Source organism: Durio zibethinus, chromosome 18 (genome assembly GCF_047325235.1).
Source record: "Durio zibethinus cultivar Kanyao isolate XHJ-2024 chromosome 18, ASM4732523v1, whole genome shotgun sequence".
NCBI lineage: Eukaryota > Viridiplantae > Streptophyta > Magnoliopsida > Malvales > Malvaceae > Durio > Durio zibethinus.
This window is the reverse complement of record NC_143179.1, coordinates 21,871,857-21,897,117: the sequence shown is the minus strand read 5'-3', so window position 1 is coordinate 21,897,117 and position 25,261 is coordinate 21,871,857. Positions and strand designations below refer to the sequence as shown.

The 25,261-nt window shown below is 31.6% G+C and overlaps 3 protein-coding genes across 3 annotated transcripts; all 3 read right to left on the bottom strand.

The window, feature by feature from the left end:
* Positions 1–2,988: 2,988 nt before the first annotated feature.
* On the bottom strand, positions 2,989–4,246 carry LOC111301060 (uncharacterized). Its single transcript, XM_022896571.2, has one exon. The coding sequence runs from the start codon at positions 4,045–4,047 to the stop codon at positions 3,535–3,537; it is 513 nt and encodes a 170-aa protein (XP_022752306.2). The 5' UTR covers positions 4,048–4,246; the 3' UTR covers positions 2,989–3,534.
* Positions 4,247–12,575: 8,329 nt separating this feature from the next.
* LOC111301059 (precursor of CEP9-like) lies at positions 12,576–13,697 on the bottom strand. Its single transcript, XM_022896570.2, has one exon. It carries the CDS (start codon positions 13,678–13,680, stop codon positions 13,006–13,008), a length of 675 nt encoding a protein of 224 aa, XP_022752305.1. The 5' UTR covers positions 13,681–13,697; the 3' UTR covers positions 12,576–13,005.
* A 9,866-nt stretch (positions 13,698–23,563) lies between these two features.
* Positions 23,564–24,827, bottom strand: LOC149513878 (uncharacterized). The gene has a single exon (XM_089746869.1). The coding sequence runs from the start codon at positions 24,758–24,760 to the stop codon at positions 23,852–23,854; it is 909 nt and encodes a 302-aa protein (XP_089602995.1). The 5' UTR covers positions 24,761–24,827; the 3' UTR covers positions 23,564–23,851.
* Positions 24,828–25,261: the final 434 nt, after the last annotated feature.

Sequence of the window (25,261 nt, the reverse complement as noted above, 5' to 3'; positions counted from 1 at the left end):
TTTCTATATGTAACAATAAAGTTTTAATCTGTCCAAAATATTAATATCTAAAATTGAAGAAAAAGAATTTTTTATTTTTTATAAATTATTAATTTAAGTAATTTAATTAATTTTAATTGAATTTATAAGTAATTTGTGCTTGGTTTCAATTTAATTTTATTGAATGAAATTTAAAATTAGATAATTGTTATGTATAAAGAAAAAATGAGTTTTATCATAGTACATGTAATAAAGCAAAGAAACCTTATTCATTATAAAAATTGAAGTAAATGAGCTTTATTTTAATATGATAAAAAATATTTTTTAATTTTTGAGTTGAGCTAGACCAAACCTAGGCTTAAATGTTGAAACCTAAATTCGATCCTATTTTTTTATCAAGTTATATTTATTTTTCCAATTCCATTTAATGGGTTTAATATTTATGTTCAAAACTTTTAAAATTTCGAATGAACTTTTAAATTAAGAGGAACTACCCGGCTCATGAGCAGGTATAGTTAGGGAAGATTACTTGATATAGTATATATATATATATATATATATATATATTATCCCTAGACGTTAATATATAGTTGGGACACCATGATTCCACTTGAATAAACTGAAAGATCTTTTGGGACAATGGCTTGAAAACTAGTTTTCAGTACAAAAGGAGAATCAAAGTTGGTTAAAAAGGAATATGTATATGCTGATGGCATAAGACCACAAGGCATTGTCTCTCGTGTATGATGATCATTTTAAAACCTAAATACAAAAATCCATCGGTCAACACTATTTCACATAAAATACCAAAACCCTTTAAATTAAAGCAAATTAGACAGTGTGTCTTTATCGATAACATTAATTAAACCAAGTGAGGGTCAAATGAAGGTGGTATATTATTGCCTTTAGGCTTTAACCTTCAAATTACTATCTTAACCATTTGTCCACCACTATTTCTTAGTGCACGTGAGGACCAAAACTCAATCCACAATTTTATTTATTTTCCATTCTATGCTTTAATTTTTAGGTTTACGATTGTTTTATAATTCTAACCGTGTATATATTAGTCTGTACTTTTCTATGATTAGCAAGGATGACCACATAGGCATGCCTCATTCTTTTATAAAAACTCAAAAGGACGGCATCTCCCTAGCTTGTGGAGTGTAGTTCCATAAGCAATTTAAGCTGCATGTGAACTGATCAGTACAATGGAGCAATTATAAATCCGAATTACGCCAAGCAGTACTTGTCGGATAACCCTTTATACATGGTCATGGAGGCAGGTTGAAGACTTTCACAACTTAGCTTGCAAAATTATCACGGAAATTAATAATCATGCATGGTTCATGACTTCATGCGACTGCATCACCAACTTTTTTTTTCCTTCCTGGCTTTCTCAGCCGTACAATGAGTTGAAGGGTCATTTTATTTTTATAATTAACTTTTCTTTCTTAAATAAATTACTTTGATTGATGCTTAGATTAATTTTACCGGGTTGTAATTTCCTCATCTTAGTTATGATTGGAGAGTGGTGCTTAATTAATTTGGTTGAAAATATAAACGCTTATAGCTTTTTTGTCAAAGTCATCCTTAACTAGGTTGCCTGTTACACCCGATCATTTCATTCAATCAGCAAAAGTTGGAGGAATCTTGTATTTTAACCGTTTATTTGCAAAGATTCCTCCAACTTCGAGCAAAGAAATCAGTAATAAATGTTATTTTTATTTTTATTCTTTTTATGGGTGCAATTTGCTTAAAGAAATGTGTGTTAAGATTACTTAATTGCGATTGACAACGTTGTTATTCTAGTTTGGATACCAATGGGTAATTAACCGTAACTTTTAATATAAGATAGGTAAAAGTGAGGGTGGAATAGAATTTGATTATAAGTAGATCACTTCCTTCATTCATTTATTCTCTAAAGGATATGAATATGACAAGAGAATTTGGAGGAATCTTGTATTTTAACCGTTTATTTGCAAAGATTCCTCCAACTTTGAGCAAAGAAATCAGTGATAAATGTTATCGTCCTTAACCCCTTTCGGCCAAGGCCAAGGCCAGGGCCAGGGCCTAAACGTGTCAGATGTCCCAAATTAGGCCGAAAGGGGTTAAGGACGATGACATTTATTACTGATTTGTTTGCTCAAAGTTGGAGTAATCTTTGCAAATAAACGGTTAGAATACAAGATTCCATGGGAATCTTCTCTTTGCGATTGCTTCCTTCCATGTATTAAAGATAAATCTACTTTTCGAAACCAGTTCCTGTGTTACGCATGTGCTCGAATTAACCATCGTTGGGGCCTCCTAGCTCCTGGTTTAAGTCGCTTACAGGTTAAAGTTAATATAGGCTTTGGACTGGACATATTGGTTAACAAGAAAAAACAGAGCCCTCACCAATTTGCTGACTGTAATCTGTTATATCAACACAAATGAAAAATTTACTGATGTCCTATATTAATTAAGAGTGTAACCTTTTAGTGTAGTGTAAAATTTATTAGTAGCTAGTTCAAGTTTTTGTATGGTATCTGCAATCTATCATATGTTGTCTAAACTTTTAGTGTAAATTCATTTTGTTAAGCGAGGATTGGAAAAGTTTTTAAACCAATTTGAGTACAAATAGTTAATTTACTTTTCGTAATAATATTTTGTATTAAATACAGTAATTCACAAGACAATTTACTTTAATATATCGAGAGCAAATATTATACTTAGCATGATATTTTTAAAAAATGCTCTAAAAGACACTCATTAACATCGAATCACCTTGGTTAAAACCAATGAAACCCAACTCAGGAAATACCAATATTAATTAATACCCGTATTCTTGAAGTTAATAAAGTTCATTTACTTTAACCAACTAATTATGTCTCAATTAATGAATTTGTGACTTACCAAAAAAAAAGTCCTATAAAGAAATTGGAACAATGAGATTTGAATATCAAGTACTAAGGTTTGCTTTATAACTTTTTTTTTTTTTTTGCCCGGAGGGGTGGTGGTGGTTAGCGGTTAGGCATACTTTGGAACTTTTAGTGGAGGAAGAGAGAAATTTCAGTTGAATGAAGTACGATATATAAGCTCTGCAAGTAATTAAGATTAAAATGGTGGCTGCACGCACCACATGGACGCTGTCTTTTTTTTTTTTCAAATATCAGAAACAATTTATTAAGAAGATGGAAAGAAGGCATTGCAAAGAGTAATGCAATGTACATGACATAGGGACATGCATATGGATAAAATAACTAGTTAGATTGCGGGACAATTATTTTTTTACAGTTACAGCCCAATCTGTCTTTAGACCTAGGAATCATGCAAGTCCTACGTGAATATTGTAAATCCATAACAGTAACAGATCCTTTGATCTGATACAATTATTACAATTTGAAATAGACCTAAATCAATGTACCTCTGGAGGCATTTATTACATGTCTAGGCATTTGGCTCTGAATTTTTGCCTTGAAAAGCGTGACCAGCTCTAGGGCTGGGTCCTGGGTTGGTAGGTCGGAAATCTTCTTTAGCTTCTGCAATAGAATGCTTATCATTGCTTGGGCTAATGCTTCATGATTTTTGTTCAGTATTTTCATCATCTTCTGCTAAAGAATTTCCAGCACCAGGGCTGTGTCCTGGGCTGGTAGGTCGGGAATCTTCCTTAGCTCCTGCAGTAGAATGCTTATTATTGCTTGGGCTAATGCTTCCAGATTTTTGTTCAATATCTTCATGATCTTCTGCAAAAGAATGTCCAACACCACCAGGGCTGCTCCCTGCTTTAGCGGGTAGGAAATCTTCGTTGTACCCTGCAAGTGAATCGCCAAAATCTGAGCTTTTAGTTGGTGTAGGGGGTGACAATACTTCTTTCTTTCCAGATGCTGAAGCTGAATGGTAGGCATCTGCATTAGGAATGTAACTTGGGGCTGCAGGTTGATGATCTTCTTTGTGCACCGCAGAGTTGTCAACCTGGTTGCTCTGCTTTGAACCAAGTTTGGTCATCGATTTTATTTTTCTTCCCTCAACTGAGAAAACTAAATGGCTGCAGGCAATCACTGCAAGAAGAAAAACAGCACATTTATCCATGGCTCTTGTAGTATATATTATAGAATGAAACAGCCAGAGATAGGATTAAGAGAGATGAGAGGGAGAAGATAAAACCAAGCACAATGAAGTGAGTTCAGCTCTCACCGGGATTTATAATGTCAGGAATCGAGGCCCTTTAAGGATCCTAACCGCTAATTATTCATAAACCTTAATTAGTGGTGTGGCATCAATTGCAATAATGGAGGGTTTGAATTCTAAAACTTTTTTATACAATAATGTGGAAATTAATGTATTTCCTCTCTTGAAGATATCTCTCACTAGTATTGTTCTATGTCCCACCAAATGTATTATAATTTGACTCTCTTGAAGACAAATATCTTCCATATTTTCCATATCTCTGGGTATTCTTTTCTTTGCCCACTTGTTCTGCTCTTATTGTATCTTTTCTTAACTATAATAAGAACTTCTGCAGAGTGAAACAATGGCAAGCTCAACACTTCTTTTTTAAAAATTTTTCAAGAACAAAGTTAAGTTAGTAGAGATTACTTGATATATATTATATATATAATCCTTGGACCCTATTATATAGTTGGGACACCATGACTCTACTTGAATAACTGAAAGATCTTTTGGCACAAAGGCTTGAAAACTAGTTTTCAGTACAAAAAGAGAATCAAAGTTGGCTCAAAAGGAAAATGTATATGCTGATGGCATAAGACCACCAGGAATTGTCTCTCGTGTACGATGATCACTTTAAAACCTAAATACAAAAATCCATCAGTCATCACCATTTCACATAACAAACCAAAACCCTTAAGTTAAAACAATTTGTTTTGAAGATTAAATTAGAGAGTGTATTTTTGTCGTTAACATTAATTAAATGACGCGAGACATCAAATTAAGTACTAAGTAGGTCAAATTACAGTAATATACTATTGCCTTTAGGCTTTAATTTTCAAATTACTATCTTAACCATTTATCCACCACTATTTCTTAGAGCAAGTGAGGACCAAAACCCAATCCGCAGTTTTATTCTATGCTTTAATTTTTAGGTTTACTATTGTTTTATAATTCTAATGGCATATATATTAGTCTGTACTTTCCTATGATTAGCAAGGCCGACCACATGGGCATGCCTCATTCTTTTATAAAAACTCAACCATATATAAAAACTCAAAAGGATGGCATCACCCTAGCTTGTGGAGGGTAGTTGCTAGTTACCCACTTAGTATACAATATAATATCATTTTTATAGACAAAAACCTTAGTGTAGATTAACCATGTTATGTAATGTGAATTATGTAATGTGAATTAGTTTTTTAAAGTAAATAATATACCAGTGAATATTTGTCTAGTTAAATAAAATGAAATTATTTCTTCACATTTAGCTTTTTTTTCCATCGAAAAGAACTAACCCTACTTGCCATTCTTGATGGAACTCTCTTCCTTTCTCTTTCTTTATGTTATTGTAAAACCCTAGACATTGTAAGAATTTTTCGAGAGCCTGAAAATAAAGAAAGAGAGGTTTAAAAGCATGCGAGGCCCTAAACTCTTGAAGTCAAATGTCGTCCCAAGCATCAAACAAGGAATATTCCATAAGCAATTTAAGCTGCATGTGAACTGATCAGTACAAGGAAGCAATTATAAAATCAAATTTGGTCGGAAGTACATGTCGAATATCCCTTTATACATGTTCATCGAGACAGACCGAAGGCGTCACAACTTAGCTTGCAAAGCTGTCACGGAAATTAATAATCATGCATGGTTCATGCAACTGCATCACCAACCTTTTTTTCCTTCCGCGCATTCTCAACTGCACAATGTGTTGAAGGGTCATTTTATTTTCATAACTACCTTTTCTTTTTGAAATAAATTACTTTTATTGATGTTTTGTTTAATTTTACCATGTTGAAAATTTTTGAACTTAGTTGATATTAGTACGGTATTATCTCACACTTAGTAAATATCTAATTTTTTTTATAGTTTTATATTAAGTTTAAACCCCTTCACTTATAATCAATTTGCTTTAAGTTAGATATTTAATATGATATTAAAGCCAACATTTCTTTTTGTTATCCTTTTTAAATCTATCATGTAGTAAACTTCTTTCACCTCCACTTACACATAATGAGATCTGTTAGTGTAGTGTTATTCTACATCTAATAAATATTTAATTTTTTATAATCTTATATTCAAGTTGAACCATTTCACTTATTGTCAATTGATTTTAAGTTGAATGCTTAACAATTAAAATGATTAGAAAGTGGTGCTTAACTAATTCGATTGAAATTATAAATGCTTATAGCTTTTTTGTCAAAGATTTCTCATATTTAACTATTACAGTCGATCATTTCATTCAATAAGCAAAAGTTATGATTTAAACTCGAAACCCTCAATTTTAGAGTTCACTCCAATATCGTTGAGCTAACAAGCCATAACTCTGCTTAATTCAATGTAACTTTTTTCATATAGAGGAAGGCCAAACTTAATTAATTGCAAACTTCTTATTAAAAATAGAGATACAAGTACAAGTAGATTAATGATAAAAGAAAATGAAAACAATACCAAATTGCCTACAATACCAACGACAAGCCTACAACAAATACAATATATCTAAGTGGTGATTGGATTAATGGTTGACGCCAGGGCTATTTCTAGGGGTTGTGGGTCAAAAATTGTCTACAGGTTCTTCTAAGAACCTGAAAAGGTGGTGCAAGGGGCTCGAGAAAACTGCATTCTTCACGCAAGTCCTACAATATTAATGTTGATCTCCCTATCAGCACTTAACATTAAATTCACTTCCTCTAAATTATTCTTCACTTCCAAGGTCTGTCTCTCGACTAAGAAAAGTACTTCATGGGACAAAACAAGCATTATTAGTAGAAAAAACAAACAATTACATCTAGCATTTGCCATAGCAAGAATTAATGATGAAGTCACATAATTGTATTAGAGTTTTAAAGGGCTAATCTTATGAAGTAAACCAGGACGGAGAAAGCTATGGTTGGACCCTATCTTATATCAACGCTATTTATGGAGTATAAAAGGTTAGGCGGATGAAAAAAAAAAAACAACACAGACACAAAGACAAAAATTAAGAGGGCGAGAATCGAGAAGTGTGCAGCATATGGGTTGTAAGGCCCCGAATGCAAGGTATTTTTTAGAAGTGATGTCAAGTGTGAAGGGAGAGTCTATTATTGTCAAAACCTAGATCATAAACCTAATACAAATATATATGTGTAAATGAAAAATTAAAAAAAAAAAGGTTTGGCCGGCAATTTGTTTCTTTGTTTGTCCATAGCCCTTCTCACTAGGTCTTTCAAGTAGGGATGGCGATGAAGTTCGTCTCAAAATCAATATGATTTTATATCTTTAATAATTGAATTTGATTTGATTTAAAATTAATAAAATATTTTTTAATATAAATATTGTAGATACCCAATTTGATCTAGGCCTGGTCCAAATGGGTAGGCCCATTTTTATTTTTTAAATTATTTTATTTTTTTCTAAATTTTTATTATTTATTATTACTATTATTATTTATTAATATACATATATATTTATTTATCTATTAACATATATTACTATATATATATATATTTTATACATATATATTTATTTATCTATTAACATATATTACTATATATATTTTATTACTATTTATCTATTATATTATTTTTATTTTTATTTTTTATTCGACTGGGATTAGGATAAAGATTTAGAGTTCTACCGTGAATTTGAGATTCAATCAGAGTTCAGATTGGATTCAAAGATTGAATCCCAATCCAAGAAGGAAATTGAGATTGATTAGAAACTCTTCTGATAAATTCTTATAAATAGGTGCTGAAATAGAACAAAAAAAAAGGGGACACACAGAGAAAAAATAAAAGCTAAAAAAGGGTTTTGGTGCGTTAGAACAGCTCTAAGAATCAGTGGAAAGTTTTTTTTGAATTTTAGGCAATTTTTTTTTGGAAATTTTTGAAAAATTTTCAGATTTCTGTTGAATTTTCTGGCTAAATTTGAATTTTTTAGTGAATTTTTCAGCACCGGTTGAATTTTTAGGTGAGCTACCCCGTTTTCGGTAACTATTTTTAGAAATCGATAAACTTTTCGATGAACTTTCGGTAAAAAACTCAAATTTCGATGATATTTTTTAGAATTCGACGAGATTCAACCAGAGTTCTTCCTCCGTTTAGAGAGAAGAAAAAGGAAAGAAAGGGAAGAGAGAGAGAGAAAATGAGAGATCTGCTGAAAAACAGAGGTTATAACTTTTTATACTTGTTGAAAACGACGTCATTTTGGCGTTATTTTTCTCAAAAGATCCACGGGTTTTGAAATCGGGTGATCCGACCTGAGCGCTAAGCCCTATGTAACCCGAGTACTAGCCGACCCTTCAAGCCGAGCCGACGCTCTCGAGCTACATCTTCGAGCTGCCTTTTCTTTTTCAAGTCAAGCCGAGTCGAGCTATTAAGTCGAATCGTTTTCAAGTTTATTTATTTATTTATTATTATTATTATTATTATTTATTGATTAGATTAGAATTGTTTAATACTTTTTATTTTATTTTATTTTTATTATTTTTCTTTATTTTTATTTATTTTTATTAACTTTTTAAAATAAAATTCAAAAAAAATATTTTTAAGGAAAAGTTGAAAGTATCAATTTTTCTTAAAAATAAGTTTTCAAAAAAAAAATTTTTTTGAGGAAAAGTTGAAAGTATCAATTTTTTTCGAAATTAAAGTTTCTAAAAAATATTTTGAAAAAAAGTTGAAAGTATCAAGTTTTCTTATACAAAAACAATGAATTTTTGAAGAGAAAAGAGTTTATATCTAAAGCAATCATTTTTTTTTCTTTTTTATTTTATTGAATTTTTTTTAATGTTAAATAATCCGACGATGAAGCCTCTGCAAGTGAAATAGTAGTTTTCTTACATACTCTTGAGGTGAAAAAATTTTCTCAATTTTTTACTAAAAGTATTAGAGTCAATTGAAAATAATTTTCAATAATTAATTACTTGATAAATTTTTTAGGCTTATTGGATAACATAAAATTAAGTTGGTATCATATTTCGATGAGCGTTGTGAGGGTGCTATAACCTTCCTCACATGTAACCGAACTCTCGAACCCTATTCTGGTTAGTAGACCTAAACCTATTCTCTTAGGGACCCTTAAACTTAGGTGTTTTTTGAAAGGATAGATTCTTTAGGTGACCAATCACACCGAGATAAAAAAAGATTAGTGACGACTCCTTCAAGTCAATGTCTAACGATGGATCCCCGGATCTAGACGTTATGACAGCTTGGAGACTCCACTAGGGACGTTTGAGAGTTAGGCCAGCAAATAAATTTATGTTATCCAAAAACCTAATAAAATTGAACTTTTTTGTATATATTTTATTTATTCATTCATGTTTATTTACTTTATTAATTATGTCATTCATATGCATATGCATAACATGAGTTCTATACTCGAGCTCCATCCCTTTAGGAAGGAGTAAAGTACCTATTGCTTTCGTGAGGTTTAATGTCTCCGTAGTGGCTAGCAAAATACTCTAACTCAAATTGAACATTTTTCGCTTGTAGCCTGTAATAGGTGAGAATTATGGTGCATTACTAGTCTGTGATGGACAATAATGTAAGGAGCAATTTGAGAACCTTTAGACTTTAACCTTAAACCACATATAGTGAACCTTAAGAGTGCCTAACCTATAAATAGAGCCATCATCCTTCCCTTTTAGAATCAACCAAAAGCATAAGGTTCATTCCTCTTATTCTGTGTGATGTTTTAATTTATTTAGTTATTTATTTATTCTTTTTTTTCTGGGCATACTAACATTTTCTCTCATTCTTTTGCATTGGTTCATGCTCATATCATAAAGTTGCATAAAAAACATTTGCTTGAAAGACGGTCTTCAATAAAATTTTTCATGGACTCCACAGAACGACTAGTTTGTTCTTCATCTGTATTAGCACATTGTGAGTCACCCAACGAAGTAAGGGTCCAGTCAAAAAAGATTTAACTGAAGATGAGGGATTGCTTACCAATCGGATATGATTTTACCTTATCTTAAGAAACATCCATCCTCCTTAAACAAAATAATCTAGAGGATTTGGTTGATATATGGAAGAAGATGAGTCCGTCAAGACAAGAGCAGTTTTGCTAAAGACACGAGCATATAGCACACCTTCTTACAGTAGTTGTTGACGATCAACTAATCAAAGCTGCAACGTAATTCTGAGATCCTGCATACAAGTGTTTCATCTTCAATGAAGTTGATATGACACTAACCATCGAAGAATATTTGATTTTATTGAGTTTGCACCTCAAGGCTCCTAATAAGATATATGTCAAAAAATACAAGTCAGGATTTCGTAAGGGTTTGGCTCAACTCATGGGGATAGACAAAAAAGTTGTAGATTCTCATACAAAGAAAAAACAAGAATAAGTTTGCCTACTGTGAAAGTTTTTTCATGAGTTTCTAGTGCAACATGCCAACAAAGAATGGGGGTTAGATATATTTGCCTTAGTCATATATGAAATAGTGATATTTTCAATGGTTTTGGGTTACATTGAAATAGCGGTGGTTGACTTCTTCGAGAGCATAATCAACGGTAATATTAGCAGAAACTATCATATCTTTGAGTTACTGTTGTCAGAATGGAGGACGCTTTATAAGTTGCATATAATTATTGTACTTGGGTGAAAAACCATTTCGAATGAAGAAAATGTACTTTCTCGAAGCTTTATGACCGTAATCGAGCTCCGATCAAGGAATTCTGTAAAAGTGGGTGGTTAGAACGAAAGTTTAAAAAAGAATGGATAACTTTTCTACAAAAATTGATCAGTGCCGAAGTAAGATGGTTGGCCCCATGAACGAATCGTGAGCCTATGTTGTATCAATGTGGGGATAATACAATGGTCCCACTTTTAGGTTTATGGGGAGCGACAAATTATGCACCACTCCTAGTGAGAAGACAGTTTAAGGCAGAACAGTTCATACCTATGATGCATGGGCTTCATCAGTTAGATTTCTCTTACAATGAGCCAAAAGCATTTCAGAGGATGAATGAGATGATTAAAGCATGAAAAAATTCTCGAAGAGTGAATCATGGACCGTTTACTGATAAAGTCACTCTAGGGTATTTGCTTTGGAGAGGAAAACGAAAACAAGAAATAATATTCACTTGTGAAAGCTTTCAACCGCCAACAAGAGGAAAGCTTGAAGAGACACCATCAGAATTAGAGCTTGCGACAAAAGAATTTGAGTCTGAATGTTATTTTTATTTTTATTCTTTTTATGGGTGCAATTTGCTTAAAGAAATGTGTGTTAAGATTACTTAATTGCGATTGACAACGTTGTTATTCTAGTTTGGATACCAATGGATAATTAACCGTAACTTTTAATATAAGATAGGTAAAAGTGAGGGTGGAATAGAATTTGATTATAAGTAGATCACTTCCTTCATTCATTTATTCTCTAAAGGATATGAATATGACAAGAGAATTTGGAGGAATCTTGTATTTTAACCGTTTATTTGCAAAGATTCCTCCAACTTTGAGCAAAGAAATCAGTGATAAACGTTATCGTCCTTAACCCCTTTCGGCCAAGGCCAAGGCCAGGGCCAGGGCCTAAACGTGTCAGATGTCCCAAATTAGGCCGAAAGGGGTTAAGGACGATAACATTTATTACTGATTTGTTTGCTCAAAGTTGGAGTAATCTTTGCAAATAAACGGTTAGAATACAAGATTCCATGGGAATCTTCTCTTTGCGATTGCTTCCTTCCATGTATTAAAGATAAATCTACTTTTCGAAACCAGTTCCTGTGTTACGCATGTGCTCGAATTAACCATCGTTGGGGCCTCCGAGCTCCTGGTTTAAGTCGCTTACAGGTAAAAGTTAATATAGGCTTTGGACTGGACATATTGGTTAACAAGAAAAAACAGAGCCCTCACCAATTTGCTGACTGTAATCTGTTATATCAACACAAATGAAAAATTTACTGATGTCCTATATTAATTAAAAGTGTAACCTTTTAGTGTAGTGTAAAATTTATTAGTAGCTAGTTCAAGTTTTTGTATGGTATCTGCGATCTATCATATGTTGTCTAAACTTTTAGTGTAAATTCATCTTGTTAAGCAAGGATTGGAAAAGTTTTTAAACCAATTTGAGTATAAATAGTTAATTTACTTTTCGTAATAATATTTTGTATTAAATACAGTAATTCACAAGACAGTTTACTTTAATATATCGAGAGAAAATATTATACTTAGCATGATATTTTTAAAAAATGCTCTAAAAGATACTCATTAACATCGAATCACCTTGATTAAAACCAACGAAACCCAACTCAGGAAATACCAATATTAATTAATACCCGTATTCTTGAAGTTAATAAAGTTCATTTACTTTAACCAACTAATTGTGTCTCAATTAATGAATTTGTGACTTACCAAAAAAAAAGTCCTATAAAGAAATTGGAACAATGAGATTTGAATTTCAAATACTAAGGTTTGCTTTATAACTTTTTTTTTTTTTGCCCGGGGGGGTGGGGAGGGGTGGTGGTGGTTAGCGGTTAGGCATACTTTGCAACTTTTAGTGGAGGAAGAGAGAAATTTCAGTTGAATGAAGTGCGATATATAAGCTCTGCAAGTAATTAAGATTAAAATGGTGGCTTCACGCACCACATGGACGCTGTCCTTTTTTTTTTTTTCAAATATCAGAAACAATTTATTAAGAAGATGGAAAGAAGGCATTGCAAAGAGTAATGCAATGTACATGACATAGTGACATGCACATGGATAAAATAACTAGTTAGATTGCGGGACAATTATTTTTTTACAGTTACATCCCAATCCGTGTCTTTAGACCTAGGAATCATGCAAGTCCTACGTGAATATTGTAAATCCAAAACAGTAACAGATCCTTTGATCTGATACAATTATTACAATTTGAAATAGACCTAAGTCAATGTACCTCTGGAGGCATTTATTACATTTCTAGGCATTTGGCTCTGAATTTTTGCCTGGAAAAGCATGACCAGCTCCAGGGCTGGGTCCTGGGTTGGTAGGTCGGAAATCTTCTTTAACTTCTGCAATAGAATGCTTATCATTGCTTGGGCTAATGCTTCCTGATTTTTGTTCAGTATTTTCATCATCTTCTGCAAAAGAATTTTCAGTATTTTCATCATCTTCTGCTAAAGAATGTCCAGCACCAGGGCTGTGTCCTGGGCTGCTAGGTCGGGAATCTTCCTTAGCTCCTGCAATAGAATGCTTATTATTGCTTGGGCTAATGCGTCCAGATTTTTGTTCAGTATCTTCATGATCTTCTGCAAAAGAATGTCCAACACCACCAGGGCTGCTCCCTGCTTTAGCGGGTAGGAAATCTTCGCTGTACCCTGCAAGTGAATCACCAAAATCTGAGCTTTTAGTTGGTGTAGGGGGTGACAATACTTCTTTCTTTCCTGATGCTGAAGCTGAATGGTGGGCATCTGCATTAGGAATGTAACTTGGGGCTGCAGGTTGATGATCTTCTTTGTGCACCGCAGAGTTGTCAACCTGGTTGCTCTGCTTTGAACCAAGTTTGCTCACTGATTTTATTTTTCTTCCCTCAACTGAGAAAACTAGATGGCTGCAGGCAATCACTGCAAGAAGAAAAACAGCACATTTATCCATGGCTCTTGCAGTATATATTATAGAATGAAACAGCCAGAGATAGGATTAAGAGAGATGAGAGGGAGAAGATAAAACCAAGCACAATGAAGCGAGTTCAGCTCTCACGGGGATTTATAATGTCAGGAATCAAGGCCCTTTAAGGATCCTAACCGCTAATTATTCATAAACCTTAGTAAGTGGTGTGGCATCAATTGCAATAATGGAGGGTTTGAGTTCTAAAAACTTTTTTATACAATAATGTGGAAATTAATGTATATCCTCTCTTGAAGATATCTCTCACTAGTATTGTTCTATGTCCCATCAAATGTATTATAATTTGACTCCCTTTAAGACAAATATCTACCATATTTTGCATGTCTCTGGGAATTCTTCTCTTTGCCCCAGTTGTTCTGCTATTATTGTATCTTTTCTTAACTATTATAAGAACTTCTGCATAGTGAAACAATGCCATGCTCAACACTTCTTTTTTAAAAATTTTTCGAGGACAAAGCCGTCTATTGCAGCTTGAAACTCGATCCTTGACCTTTCATAATGCCGAAATGTTACTCTGTCGTTTGAATTAATGTATGATGACAGCAACCTGTTTAATCAAAATTTTAGTGACAGATATAAAATATTAGAAGCTAACCGTGTTTGTTTATATCCCATATTCCCTAGGGATAGCAATATATTTTAGGAAATGGGCTTCCCCACCACCGAAATGCACCCCTTGCAAAAATGCGTAAATAGTATTATTATATGCTGATGGCTGCTGTGCAAGCTTTAGAACTCTTTTGGTCGACAAATTCAAGTGAAACACCTCTGTCCTATACCTCTTTGGTTGAACCTCCATTGTTAATGGCAATTGAAAACTTTCGACTATAAATGGGCGGAATCATTGCTTGGCAGCTGAATGTTAAAGCTTCCCTGCTGGAAACTATAAATAATTAACAAGACCTTCAACTTCTTTTAATGAAGTTAATTTCTTGTGTTCAATTAACTGGCATTATCGATAGGGTATCTGATAAGAATGACAACTTTAATGGAACCAAATATCATCTCCTACTTGTGCAAGTGTTCAAAATAAATTTCTCAATGTTTTCCTTTACCAGTCTTACCATCCAATTACTAGCTATAATTACATATGAGATCCTATTGCAAAACGAAAGCATAAGAGACTTCAGAAACCTTGAGAAAACCAATTGAATGGAATAAGAGGACAGCATATCACTCCAACTTAACCTTTTTTTTATGCCTAAACTTTCACTTTCCAACCAATATTCCTCAACTTGAGGATCTTCTTCAACCTATATGCAAGAATTTGAAGTCATTGTTGTTTAATTTTGCAGAAAAATAGAATGTTCACACTCTTTATTATATGAAGGGATAGTAAATGCTTGTGTAAACAACATAAGCACTTTGTCATTGGTGTGATCGATTGTTTGTCTTACGGCTATTAGCATGCTTGCAAAAAAATTATTTTGGGTGAATATCGGCATGATCATAATTAATCAAAAAGTCAAGGGCACCAACCAAAAAGAGAGGACCCTCCACTTGCATTTCATCACTAAAGAAATCTTGCATTTGTCTTGGTCCATCAAGTCAAAGAAAGCAAATGATGAGCTCGAATTCGCCGTCCCTCACCCCCCCCCCCCCCCCCCCGCCCCTTTCAAGCGTTCCACTTATAGTGGAATGAAGAATCTTGCGAAAAGGACTTTTTTTGTGGTTGGTTACTGCACCTGAGGAAGTCCACAGCCTATGGCGGTATCGAACTTTTGAGCACTGTTTTACATATTCTGCTCTTCTAATTGAATATACAGCCTTGCTTGTTTAAAATGTTTCAAAATTGTTTTCTTTATGATGAATTTTGTTTTTTATTTTAAACACAAGGAATTTTTATTTTTCACATTTGGATTGATTTTTATGAATTTTTTTTAATAACACAATCAAATTAAAAAATGCGATTAAAGATTTATGAAAGATTTTAAAATTTTCGTATATAAAAGAGTTTAAAATTTTAACTGTAAACTTAAACAAATTACAAAATAGATGATAAATTATTTACTCAGTTAATGAAATTTTATATTTCTAAGGATAATGTGTTGGGTCCCACTTTTCCACTTCAGTCGCGAAAATAACGTTCATATCTTTATGCAGACGTGCATGTGATGCGGCTGCTCGACAACGAATGAAAGATTCATAACTGAATTTCGTCAGTTTGGACGATATTAATATTGATGAAATTTTTAAAAGATATTTTTTATTTAAATATATTTAATATTAAAATTAATTTTTTTTTATAAAATTAAATTTTTATGATTTTTAATGTCAAAATCTAAAAAAAAAAAATGATAAAAAATAATTTTAAAACATAAAAACGTAAGAATCTTAAATATTCAAAAAATAAAAGAATATAATTTTGAGATATAAAAAAAGTAGATAAAAAATGGAAAATATCTTTTTCAACTATTTTTTTCTGTGGGCCTGTGTCTTTGATTGAGTACCGAGAATTTTCAAATACGTAAAGTCTGTTAGGCCCAAGAGTACCCCAGCTAGAAAAAATGGAAAACATATGAAAACTAGCTTAAACTGATATGACCCTCTGGTGACGAAGCCCAAATATAAACCACAATTGTGCCCTTGGACTGCAAAGCCCAATTAAAATGTATGTCACCCCATTTCTCGTAGATTCCAATTTTGGGGGGTGAACATAAAATTTAGAAGTCTTGGTCGTCCACTCCTTTTGGAGTCCAGTTCAAATGAAAAAGGATAAATAAATAAATATAAAAATAAAAAGGTATAGAGTTCCCAAGTTTACATCATAAATGAAAAACTACATTATTATTTATCATAACTTCTTTTTTTATAAATCAGTTCATAATTTGAAAATAAAAAATTATTATAAGTACTAAAATTTAAATTTTAAATTTTTTGAAAGTCACTTTTAAGAATAAACACATGATTGTATAAATTAACTGATCAGATTTTATTATTATCATAATTATTAGTAATTCTTTATATACATGAAAAAGTAGATGGGAGAGTAGAAACTATTTGAATCGTGGACCTGAATTTTCTTCAAACAAATTAAATAATTTTTAAAGATTGTCTATAATAGAGAGATTCGAATTAAAGTTAAGTTAGGACAGATTACTTGATATATATTATATATATAATCCTTGGACACTATTATATAGTTGGGACACCATGACTCTACTTGAATAACTGAAAGATCTTTTGGCACAAAGGCTTGAAAACTAGTTTTCAGTACAAAAAGAGAATCAAAGTTGGCTCAAAAGGAAAATGTATATGCTGATGGCGTAAGACCACCAGGAATTGTCTCTCGTGTATGATGATCATTTTAAAACCTAAATACAAAAATCCATCAGTCATCACCATTTCACATAACAAACCAAAACCCTTAAGTTAAAACAATTTGTTTTGAAGATTAAATTAGAGAGTGTATTTTTGTCGTTAACATTAATTAAATGACGCGAGACATCAAATGAAGTACTAAGTAGGTCAAATTACAGTAATATATTATTGCCTTTAGGCTTTAATCTTCAAATTCCTATCTTAACCATTTATCCACCACTATTTCTTAGAGCAAGTGAGGACCAAAACCCAATCCACAGTTTTATTTATTTTCTATTCTATGCTTTAATTTTTAGGTTTACTATTGTTTTATAATTCTAATGGCATATATATTAGTCTGTACTTTCCTATGATTAGCAAGGCCAACCACATGGGCATGCCTCATTCTTTTATAAAAACTCAACCATATATAAAAACTCAAAAGGATGGTATCACCCTAGCTTGTGGAGGGTAGTTGCTAGTTACCCACTTAGTATACAATACAATATCATTTTTATAGACAAAAACCTTAGTGTAGATTAACCATGTTATGTAATGTGAATTAATTTTTTAAAGTAAATAATATACCAGTGAATATTTGTCTAGTTAAATAAAATGAAATTATTTCTTTACATTTAGCTTTTTTTTCCATCGAAAAGAACTAACCCTACTTGCCATTCTTGATGGAACACTCTTCCTTTCTCTTTCTTTATGTTATTGTAAAACCCTAGACATTGTAAGAATTTTTCGAGAGCCTGAAAATAAAGAAAGAGATGTTTAAAAGCATGCGAGGCCCTAAACCCTTGAAGTCAAATGTCGTCCCAAGCATCAAACAAGGAATATTCCATAAGCAATTTAAGCTGCATGTGAACTGATCAGTACAAGGAAGCAATTATAAAATCAAATTTGGTCGGAAGTACATGTCGAATATCCCTTTATACATGTTCATCGAGACAGACCGAAGGTTTCACAATTTAGCTTGCAAAGCTGTCACGGAAATTAATAATCATGCATGGTTCATGCAACTGCATCACCAACCTTTTTTTTCCTTCCGCGCGTTCTCAACTGGACAATGAGTTGAAGGGTCATTTTATTTTCATAACTAACTTTTCTTTTTGAAATAAATTACTTTTATTGATGTTTAGATTAATTTTACCATGTTGAAATTTTTTGAACTTAATTGATATTAGTACGGTATTATCCCACACCTAATAAATATATAATTTTTTTATAGTTTTATATTAAGTTTGAACCCCTTTACTTATAATCAATTTGCTTTAAGTTAGATATTTAACATGACATTAAAGTCAACATTTCTTTTTGTTGTCCTTTTTAAATCTATCACGTAGTAAACTTTTTTCACATCCGTTTACACATAATGGGATCTGTTACTGTAGTGTTATTATACATCTAATAAATATATAATTTTTTATAATCTTATATTCAAGTTGAACCATTTCACTTATTGTCAATTGATTTTAAATTGAATGCTTAACAATTAAAATGATTAGAAAGTGGTGCTTAACTAATTTGATTGAAATTATAAATGCTTATAGCTTTTTTGTCAAAGATTTCTCATCTTTAACTATTACAGCCGATCATTTCATTCAATAAGCAAAAGTTATGATTTAAACTTGAAAACCTCAATTTTAGATTCACTCCAATACCATTGAGCTAACAAGCCATAACTTTGCTTAATTCAATGTAACTTTTTTCATACAGAGGAAGGCCAAACTTAATTAATTGCAAACTTCTTATTAAAAGTAGAGATACAAGTACAAGTAGATTAATGATAAAAGACAATGAAATCAATACCAAATTGCCTACAATACCAACGACAAGCCTACAACAAATACAATATATCTAAGTGGTGAATGGATTAATGGCCGACGCCAGGGCTATGTCCAGGGGTTGTGGGTCGAAAATTGTCTACAGGTTCTTCTAAGAACCTGAAAACGTGGTGCAAGGGGCTCGAGAAAGCCTCATTATTCACAGCAAGTCCTACAATATTAATGTAGATCTCCCTATCAGCACTCAACATTAAATTCACATCCTCTAAATTATTCTTCACTTTCAAGGTCCGTCTCTCGACTAAGAAAAATACTTCATGGGATAAAACAAGCATTATTAGTAGAAAAAACAAACAATTACATCCAGCATTTGCCATAGCAAGAATTAATGATGAAGTCACAGAATTGTATTAGAGTTTTAAACGGCTAATCTTATGAAGTAAACCAGGACGGAGAAAGCTATGGTTGGACCCTATCTTATATCCACGCTATTTATAGAGCATAAAAGGTTAGGCAGATGAAAAAAAAAAAAAAAAACACAGACACAAAAGACAAAAAATAAGAGGGCGAGAATCGAGAAGTGTGCAGCATGTGGGTTGTGAGGCCCCAAATGCAAGGTATCTTTTAGAAGTGATGTCAAGTATGAAGGGAGAGTCCATTATTGTCAAAACCTAGATCATGAACCTAATACAAATATGTATGTGTAAACGAAAAATTTTAAAAAAAAATGGTTTGGCCAGCAATTTGTTTCTTTGTTTGTCCATAGCCCTTCTCACTAGTTCTTTCAAGTAAGGATGGCAATGAAGTTCGTTTCAAAATCAATCCGATTTTATATCTTTAATAATTAAATTTGATTTGATCTAACATTAATAAAATATTTTTTAATATAAATATAATTAAATAAATAATTAAAAATAACTTTTTTATATATAAAATCAAATTAGTATGAATTTATTTAAAATTTAACTCTAATTTTTTTTACCATCATTTAATATTATTAAAAATTTAATTTAAAAAAAAATTAATCCAAATCAAGTCGTAAAGATTGAAGTGACATTCTAACTTTCACAACTTATATATAAATATATATATATATATATACATACCATTCTAAACCGTTAATTACAAATTTTTTTTACCAAAATTTTACCTAACCCATAAATTTATTCATCTCGATGTAAGTGAATTTGTATTCAAATTTTATTTGTGATTCTTTATTGATTGTAATCTTGAATGTAAAAAGGGTCGCCTCGGGATTCCATTTGTCGTCTGACATAAACTTGTCAGATGTCCCAAATTAGGCCAAAAGGGTTTAAGGACGACAACTTATATTACTGATTTCTTTGCTCGAAGTTGGAGAAATCTTTGCAAGTGAATGGTTAAAACACAAGATTCCATGGGAATCTTCCCTGGCTGCTTCCTCCCATGTATTAAAATAAACCTACTTTTCGAAACCAGTGCTTTTTGTTTTTTTGTTCCTACCTCAAAACGAGTTGCTTTGTTACGCATGCGTTCCCGCCTGGCTCTTGGTTTAACTCGCTTAAAGATAAAAGTTAATTTTGTATTAAACACAGTAACTCATAAGATAATTTGTTTTAATATATTGAGAGATAATTTATTTTAATATATTGAAAAAAAATATTATACTTAATATGGTATTTAAAAAAATTATTCTAAAGACACTCATTAATATCTAATCACCTTAGTACAAACCAACGAAATCTAACACAAAAAACACTAATATTAATTAATACTTGTACTCTTCAAGTGAATGTAGTTTATTCACTTTAATTAACAAATAGTGTCCCAATTAATGAATTTGTGACTTACCAACAAAAAAAAGTCCTATAAAGAAATTAGAACAATGAGATTTGATAATAAGTACCAAGGTATGCTTTATAACTTTTTTTTTTTTTGGGGGTAAGGCATACTTTATAGTCAATGTATAACTTTGAATTCAAAGGTTCTTTTCTCTGTGTTCGCGTTGGGGTGAAAATAAAATATATGTTAAGGTCATGACTTTTAACCTTTTTTAGTATGTATTTAGTTTATTATCTTGTTAAATTAATTGGAGCCCTTTTCTTCTAGGAAAGAGATCAAGTTATACTAAAAAAAATTTATATCTTTTATATCTTTTTTTAATTTTTGATTTCAAAAATTTACGAGATGAGAAAGATAAGATAATGGTTTAATTTTATCATTTGAATCTATTAAAATTAATAATTAAAAAAATATATAAAATTCAAAAATATTACACTAATATAAGTTGATCTCAATTTTTTTTTGGAACATATATATATATATATTTACTATATTAAATTTACTATATTCATATGCACTAGGTCGCTTTAGGCCACTCTCTTTGATCCACTTTTATATATAATCAAGGTTCCTCTGACTACTTAGAATAATTAAAAAAAAAGGCTTAGTTGGCTCTTCCTAGTGGAACCCTTTCATCTCCATTTCTTATTCCCTGGGTTACATTTTGTATGTTCATGTTTTGAAAATTTTGAAATTCAAACTTTATAAATTTTATTTTTAATTTTATGATTTTATTAAAAATAATGATCAAAATTAAATTTATTTTATTTAAAAAGTCAGTAGAGAATAATACTTGGTCTATTGTATTCCCAAATATAAGTGTTCTTTTTTTTTTTTTTCTGAAGAACCTTAATCTATATCTGATTATGTGATTATATTTGATGCACTCTCATTTAATCAAATGATGTTATTTAATTAATGAATAAATATTATTTTTTAAAATAAATATATAAAAAATTAATATTTTAAAAAAATTATTTATTAATAAAATAATATAATTTTATTCATTTCATTAATAAAATAGTATAGATTTAAATAATATCCCTAATGTGATATAACTGTTGCTATTTTGATAACACCGTCACTAATATTTCTCGCAATGTGTGAATTATCATTTTGTATCGAGTTCATAAATAATGGTATAACAAAAAATTATGCTAAAACGGCTATTTGTATTTTTCTTTTCAAATCAAACATCAAACTAGAAAACCCAAAAGAAAATAGAGAAAGAAGTTAAAAGAAAATAGAGAAAGAAAGAGCTCTCTCAGAGCTACCATGGCCAGTGGCCTGAAGTTGAGTGCCATGCCATCTTCTCCGAACTTGATACTTGAGACTTGAGAGACATAGATAAAAGTTTAGAGTAAAAAATCGCTTGAGGGAGACCGTGAGGATTTGAGAAGCAGGAGTGGTCGGTTGGCTCGAGTCGTGGTGGCTTTGTTATGGGATGGGAAAAAAGGAGTGACAAAGATGGCAGAAACAGGGGACAGCTTAATCAAGTAGGGATTTTTTTTCTTTTTATACAAAAAAATTTAAGATAAATATATTATTCAATCTTATAAATTAAAATAAAATGTATCGTATTTAATAATTTAAGATAAATAATTATAAATTATATATTTGATATGACTTTAATAAATTATCATTAATAAAATTTGAATTCAATTTTTTTTATCGAAAAAAAAAGAACTTAACTAATTAAGATTAATCACTTGTTGATAATAAGTAGGGATTTTGAAGGATAGCGTCAGGTGTAGCATCTAATCAAAATGAGAACAATAGATTCAATGAGCAGTGTCACCGAAAAAGCCAATAGAGTTGAACCAAATAAACAAACCTGAAAGAAGACATATAGTTGGGCCCTCATTTTGAGTTAGGGTCGAACTTTTTTTATTATAAGTGGGCCTTTAATCAAACCTTTTCTTTGTATATTGTTAATTAGTGGTTTTTTTTTTTTTTATGAATTTTATGCATATATCATTATTTAAAAGAAATAATTTTGTTATATAAATTCATATTATTAATGTTATTATTAATTATATTTTTTATGAGTTGACAAAATTTAGGTTACTAACTATTAATTATTTTGCTTAATTAGTTATTTAAAATGTTAGCTTTGAATTTGATTTAATGAGGACGTGTATGTATCCATGCTTAAACAACTAAGTTTTAATCATCCTCCCAATGATCATATATGTTATAAAAAATATATATATAATTTTATTTTTTAATTTAATTAATTTATGAGCTAACAATATATAAAATATTTTGTCCATCATTTATTTCAAAATAAAGATATTTTGTCCATCATATGTATTCATAGCATTTATGTCTATAAAATTCATAGATATATTAAAGAAAAATATTTTAAATGAGCATAATGATTCCGAGTTATAATTAAAATATATGAAAAAATTATTTTAGCCTATAAATGTAAAATTAAAATATCATAGATTACTTTAAATATCATAAATAAATATAATTATGATTAAATTATTTTTTGTTTAATTTGATGGTAAATTGTGAAAATTTAAAAAATATTCACGGCTTCAATGAATATAAATATAACTATTTTATTTGTTATATTCATAACAACGATAAATGCGACATAACAGCGATTATATTTTAAATTTTTAAAAGTGATATAATCAAATTAATTGATAATATACACTAACAATACATTAAATATAAACCTTTTATTTATCAAAACCGTTATTGCCCGAAATGGAAATTAAAGATTTATATAAGCTTTATTTGATGGTCCTTCTTAGCATATCGTTACCTAAAAATAATGAATACATGCAGGACCCCTGGCGGAAGAGAGAGATGAATAAAGTACAATATGTAAGCTCTGCAAGCAATTAAAGATTAAGATGTCGGCTGCATGAGCCACATAGGCGCTGTCTTTTTTTTTTTTGAAATATCAGAAACAATTTATTGCTAAGATGGATGAAAGAAGACATTGCAAAGAGTAATGTATAGTACATGACATGGTGACATGGACATGATTAAATAACTAGTTACAAACATTAAACCAGATTGCTTCGGGATAATTATTTTTTTACAGTTACATCCCAATCTCTGTCTTTAGACCTAGGAATCATGCAAGTCCTACGTGAATATTGCAAATCCATAACAATAACAGATCCTGCCATCTGACACAATTATTACAATTTGGGAGATTGAGGAAATATACCTAAATCAATGTTCCTGTGGAGGCATTTACATGTCTAGGCATTTGGTTCTGAAATTTTGCTTGGAAAAGCATGACCAGCTCCCGGGCTGTGTCCTGGGTTGGTAGGTCGGAAACCTTCCTTACCTTCTTCAGTAGAATGCTTATCATTGCTTGGGCTAGTGCTTAATGATTTTTGTTCAGTATCTTCATCATCTTCTGCTAAAGAATGTCCAGCACCAGGGCTGTGTCCTGTGTCGGTAGGTCGGAAACCTTCCTTACCTTCTTCAATAGAATGCTTATCGTTGCTTACGCTAATGCTTAATGATTTTTGTTCAGTATCTTCATCATCTTCTGCTAAAGAATGTCCAGCACCTGGGCTGTGTCCTGGGTCGGTAGGTCGGAAATCTTCCTTAGCTTCTGCAGTAGAATGCTTATAATTGCTTGGGCTAATGCTTCCTGATTTTTGTACAGTATCTTCATCATCTTCTGCTAAAGAATGTCCAGCAGCAGGGCTGTGTCCTGGGTCCGTAGGTTGGAAATCTTCTTTAGCGTCTGCAATAGAATGCTTATCATTGCTTGGGCTAATGCTTCCTGCTTTTTGTTCAGTATCTTCATCATCTTCTACAAAAGAATGATCAACACCAGGACTGTTCCCTGGTGTAGTGGGTCGAAAATCTCCTTTATACCCTGCAAGTGAATCTCCAAAATCTGAGCTTTTAGTTGGTATAGGGAGTGACAATATTTCTTTCTTTCCTGATACTGAAGCTGAATGGTGGGCAGGAGCATTAGAAATGTAACATGGGGCTCCAGGTTGATGATCTTCTTTGTGCATTGCAGAGTTGTCAACCTGGTTGCTCTGCTTTGAACCAAGTTTGCTCACTGATTTTATTTGTCTTCCCTCAACTGAGAAAACTAAATGGCTGCAGGCAATCAATGCAAGAAGAAAAACAACACATTGATCCATGGCTCTTGTAGTATATATTACAGAATGAAACAGCCAGAGATAGGATTAAGAGAGATGAGAGGGAGAAGATAAAACCAAGCACAATGAAGCGAGTTCAGCTCTTCCCCGATTTATAATGTCAAGAATCAGGGCCCTTTAATGATCCTAACGGCTAATTATTCATAAACCTTAATGAGTGGTGTGGCATCGATTGCAATAATTAAGGGTTTGAATTCTAGAAACATTTTTTTTATACAATAATGTGGAAATTAATGTATTTCCTCTCTTGAAGATATCTCTCACTAGTATTGTTCTATGTCCCACCAAATGTATTATAATTTGACTCTCTTGAAGACAATATCTTCCATATTTTGCATATATCTTGGTAATCTTCTCTCTACCCCACTTATTCTGCTCTTATTGTATCTTTTCTTAACCATAATAAGAACTTCTGCAGAGTGAAACAATGGCATCCTCAACACCTCTCTTTTTAAAAAAATTTCGAGGACAAAGCTGTCTATT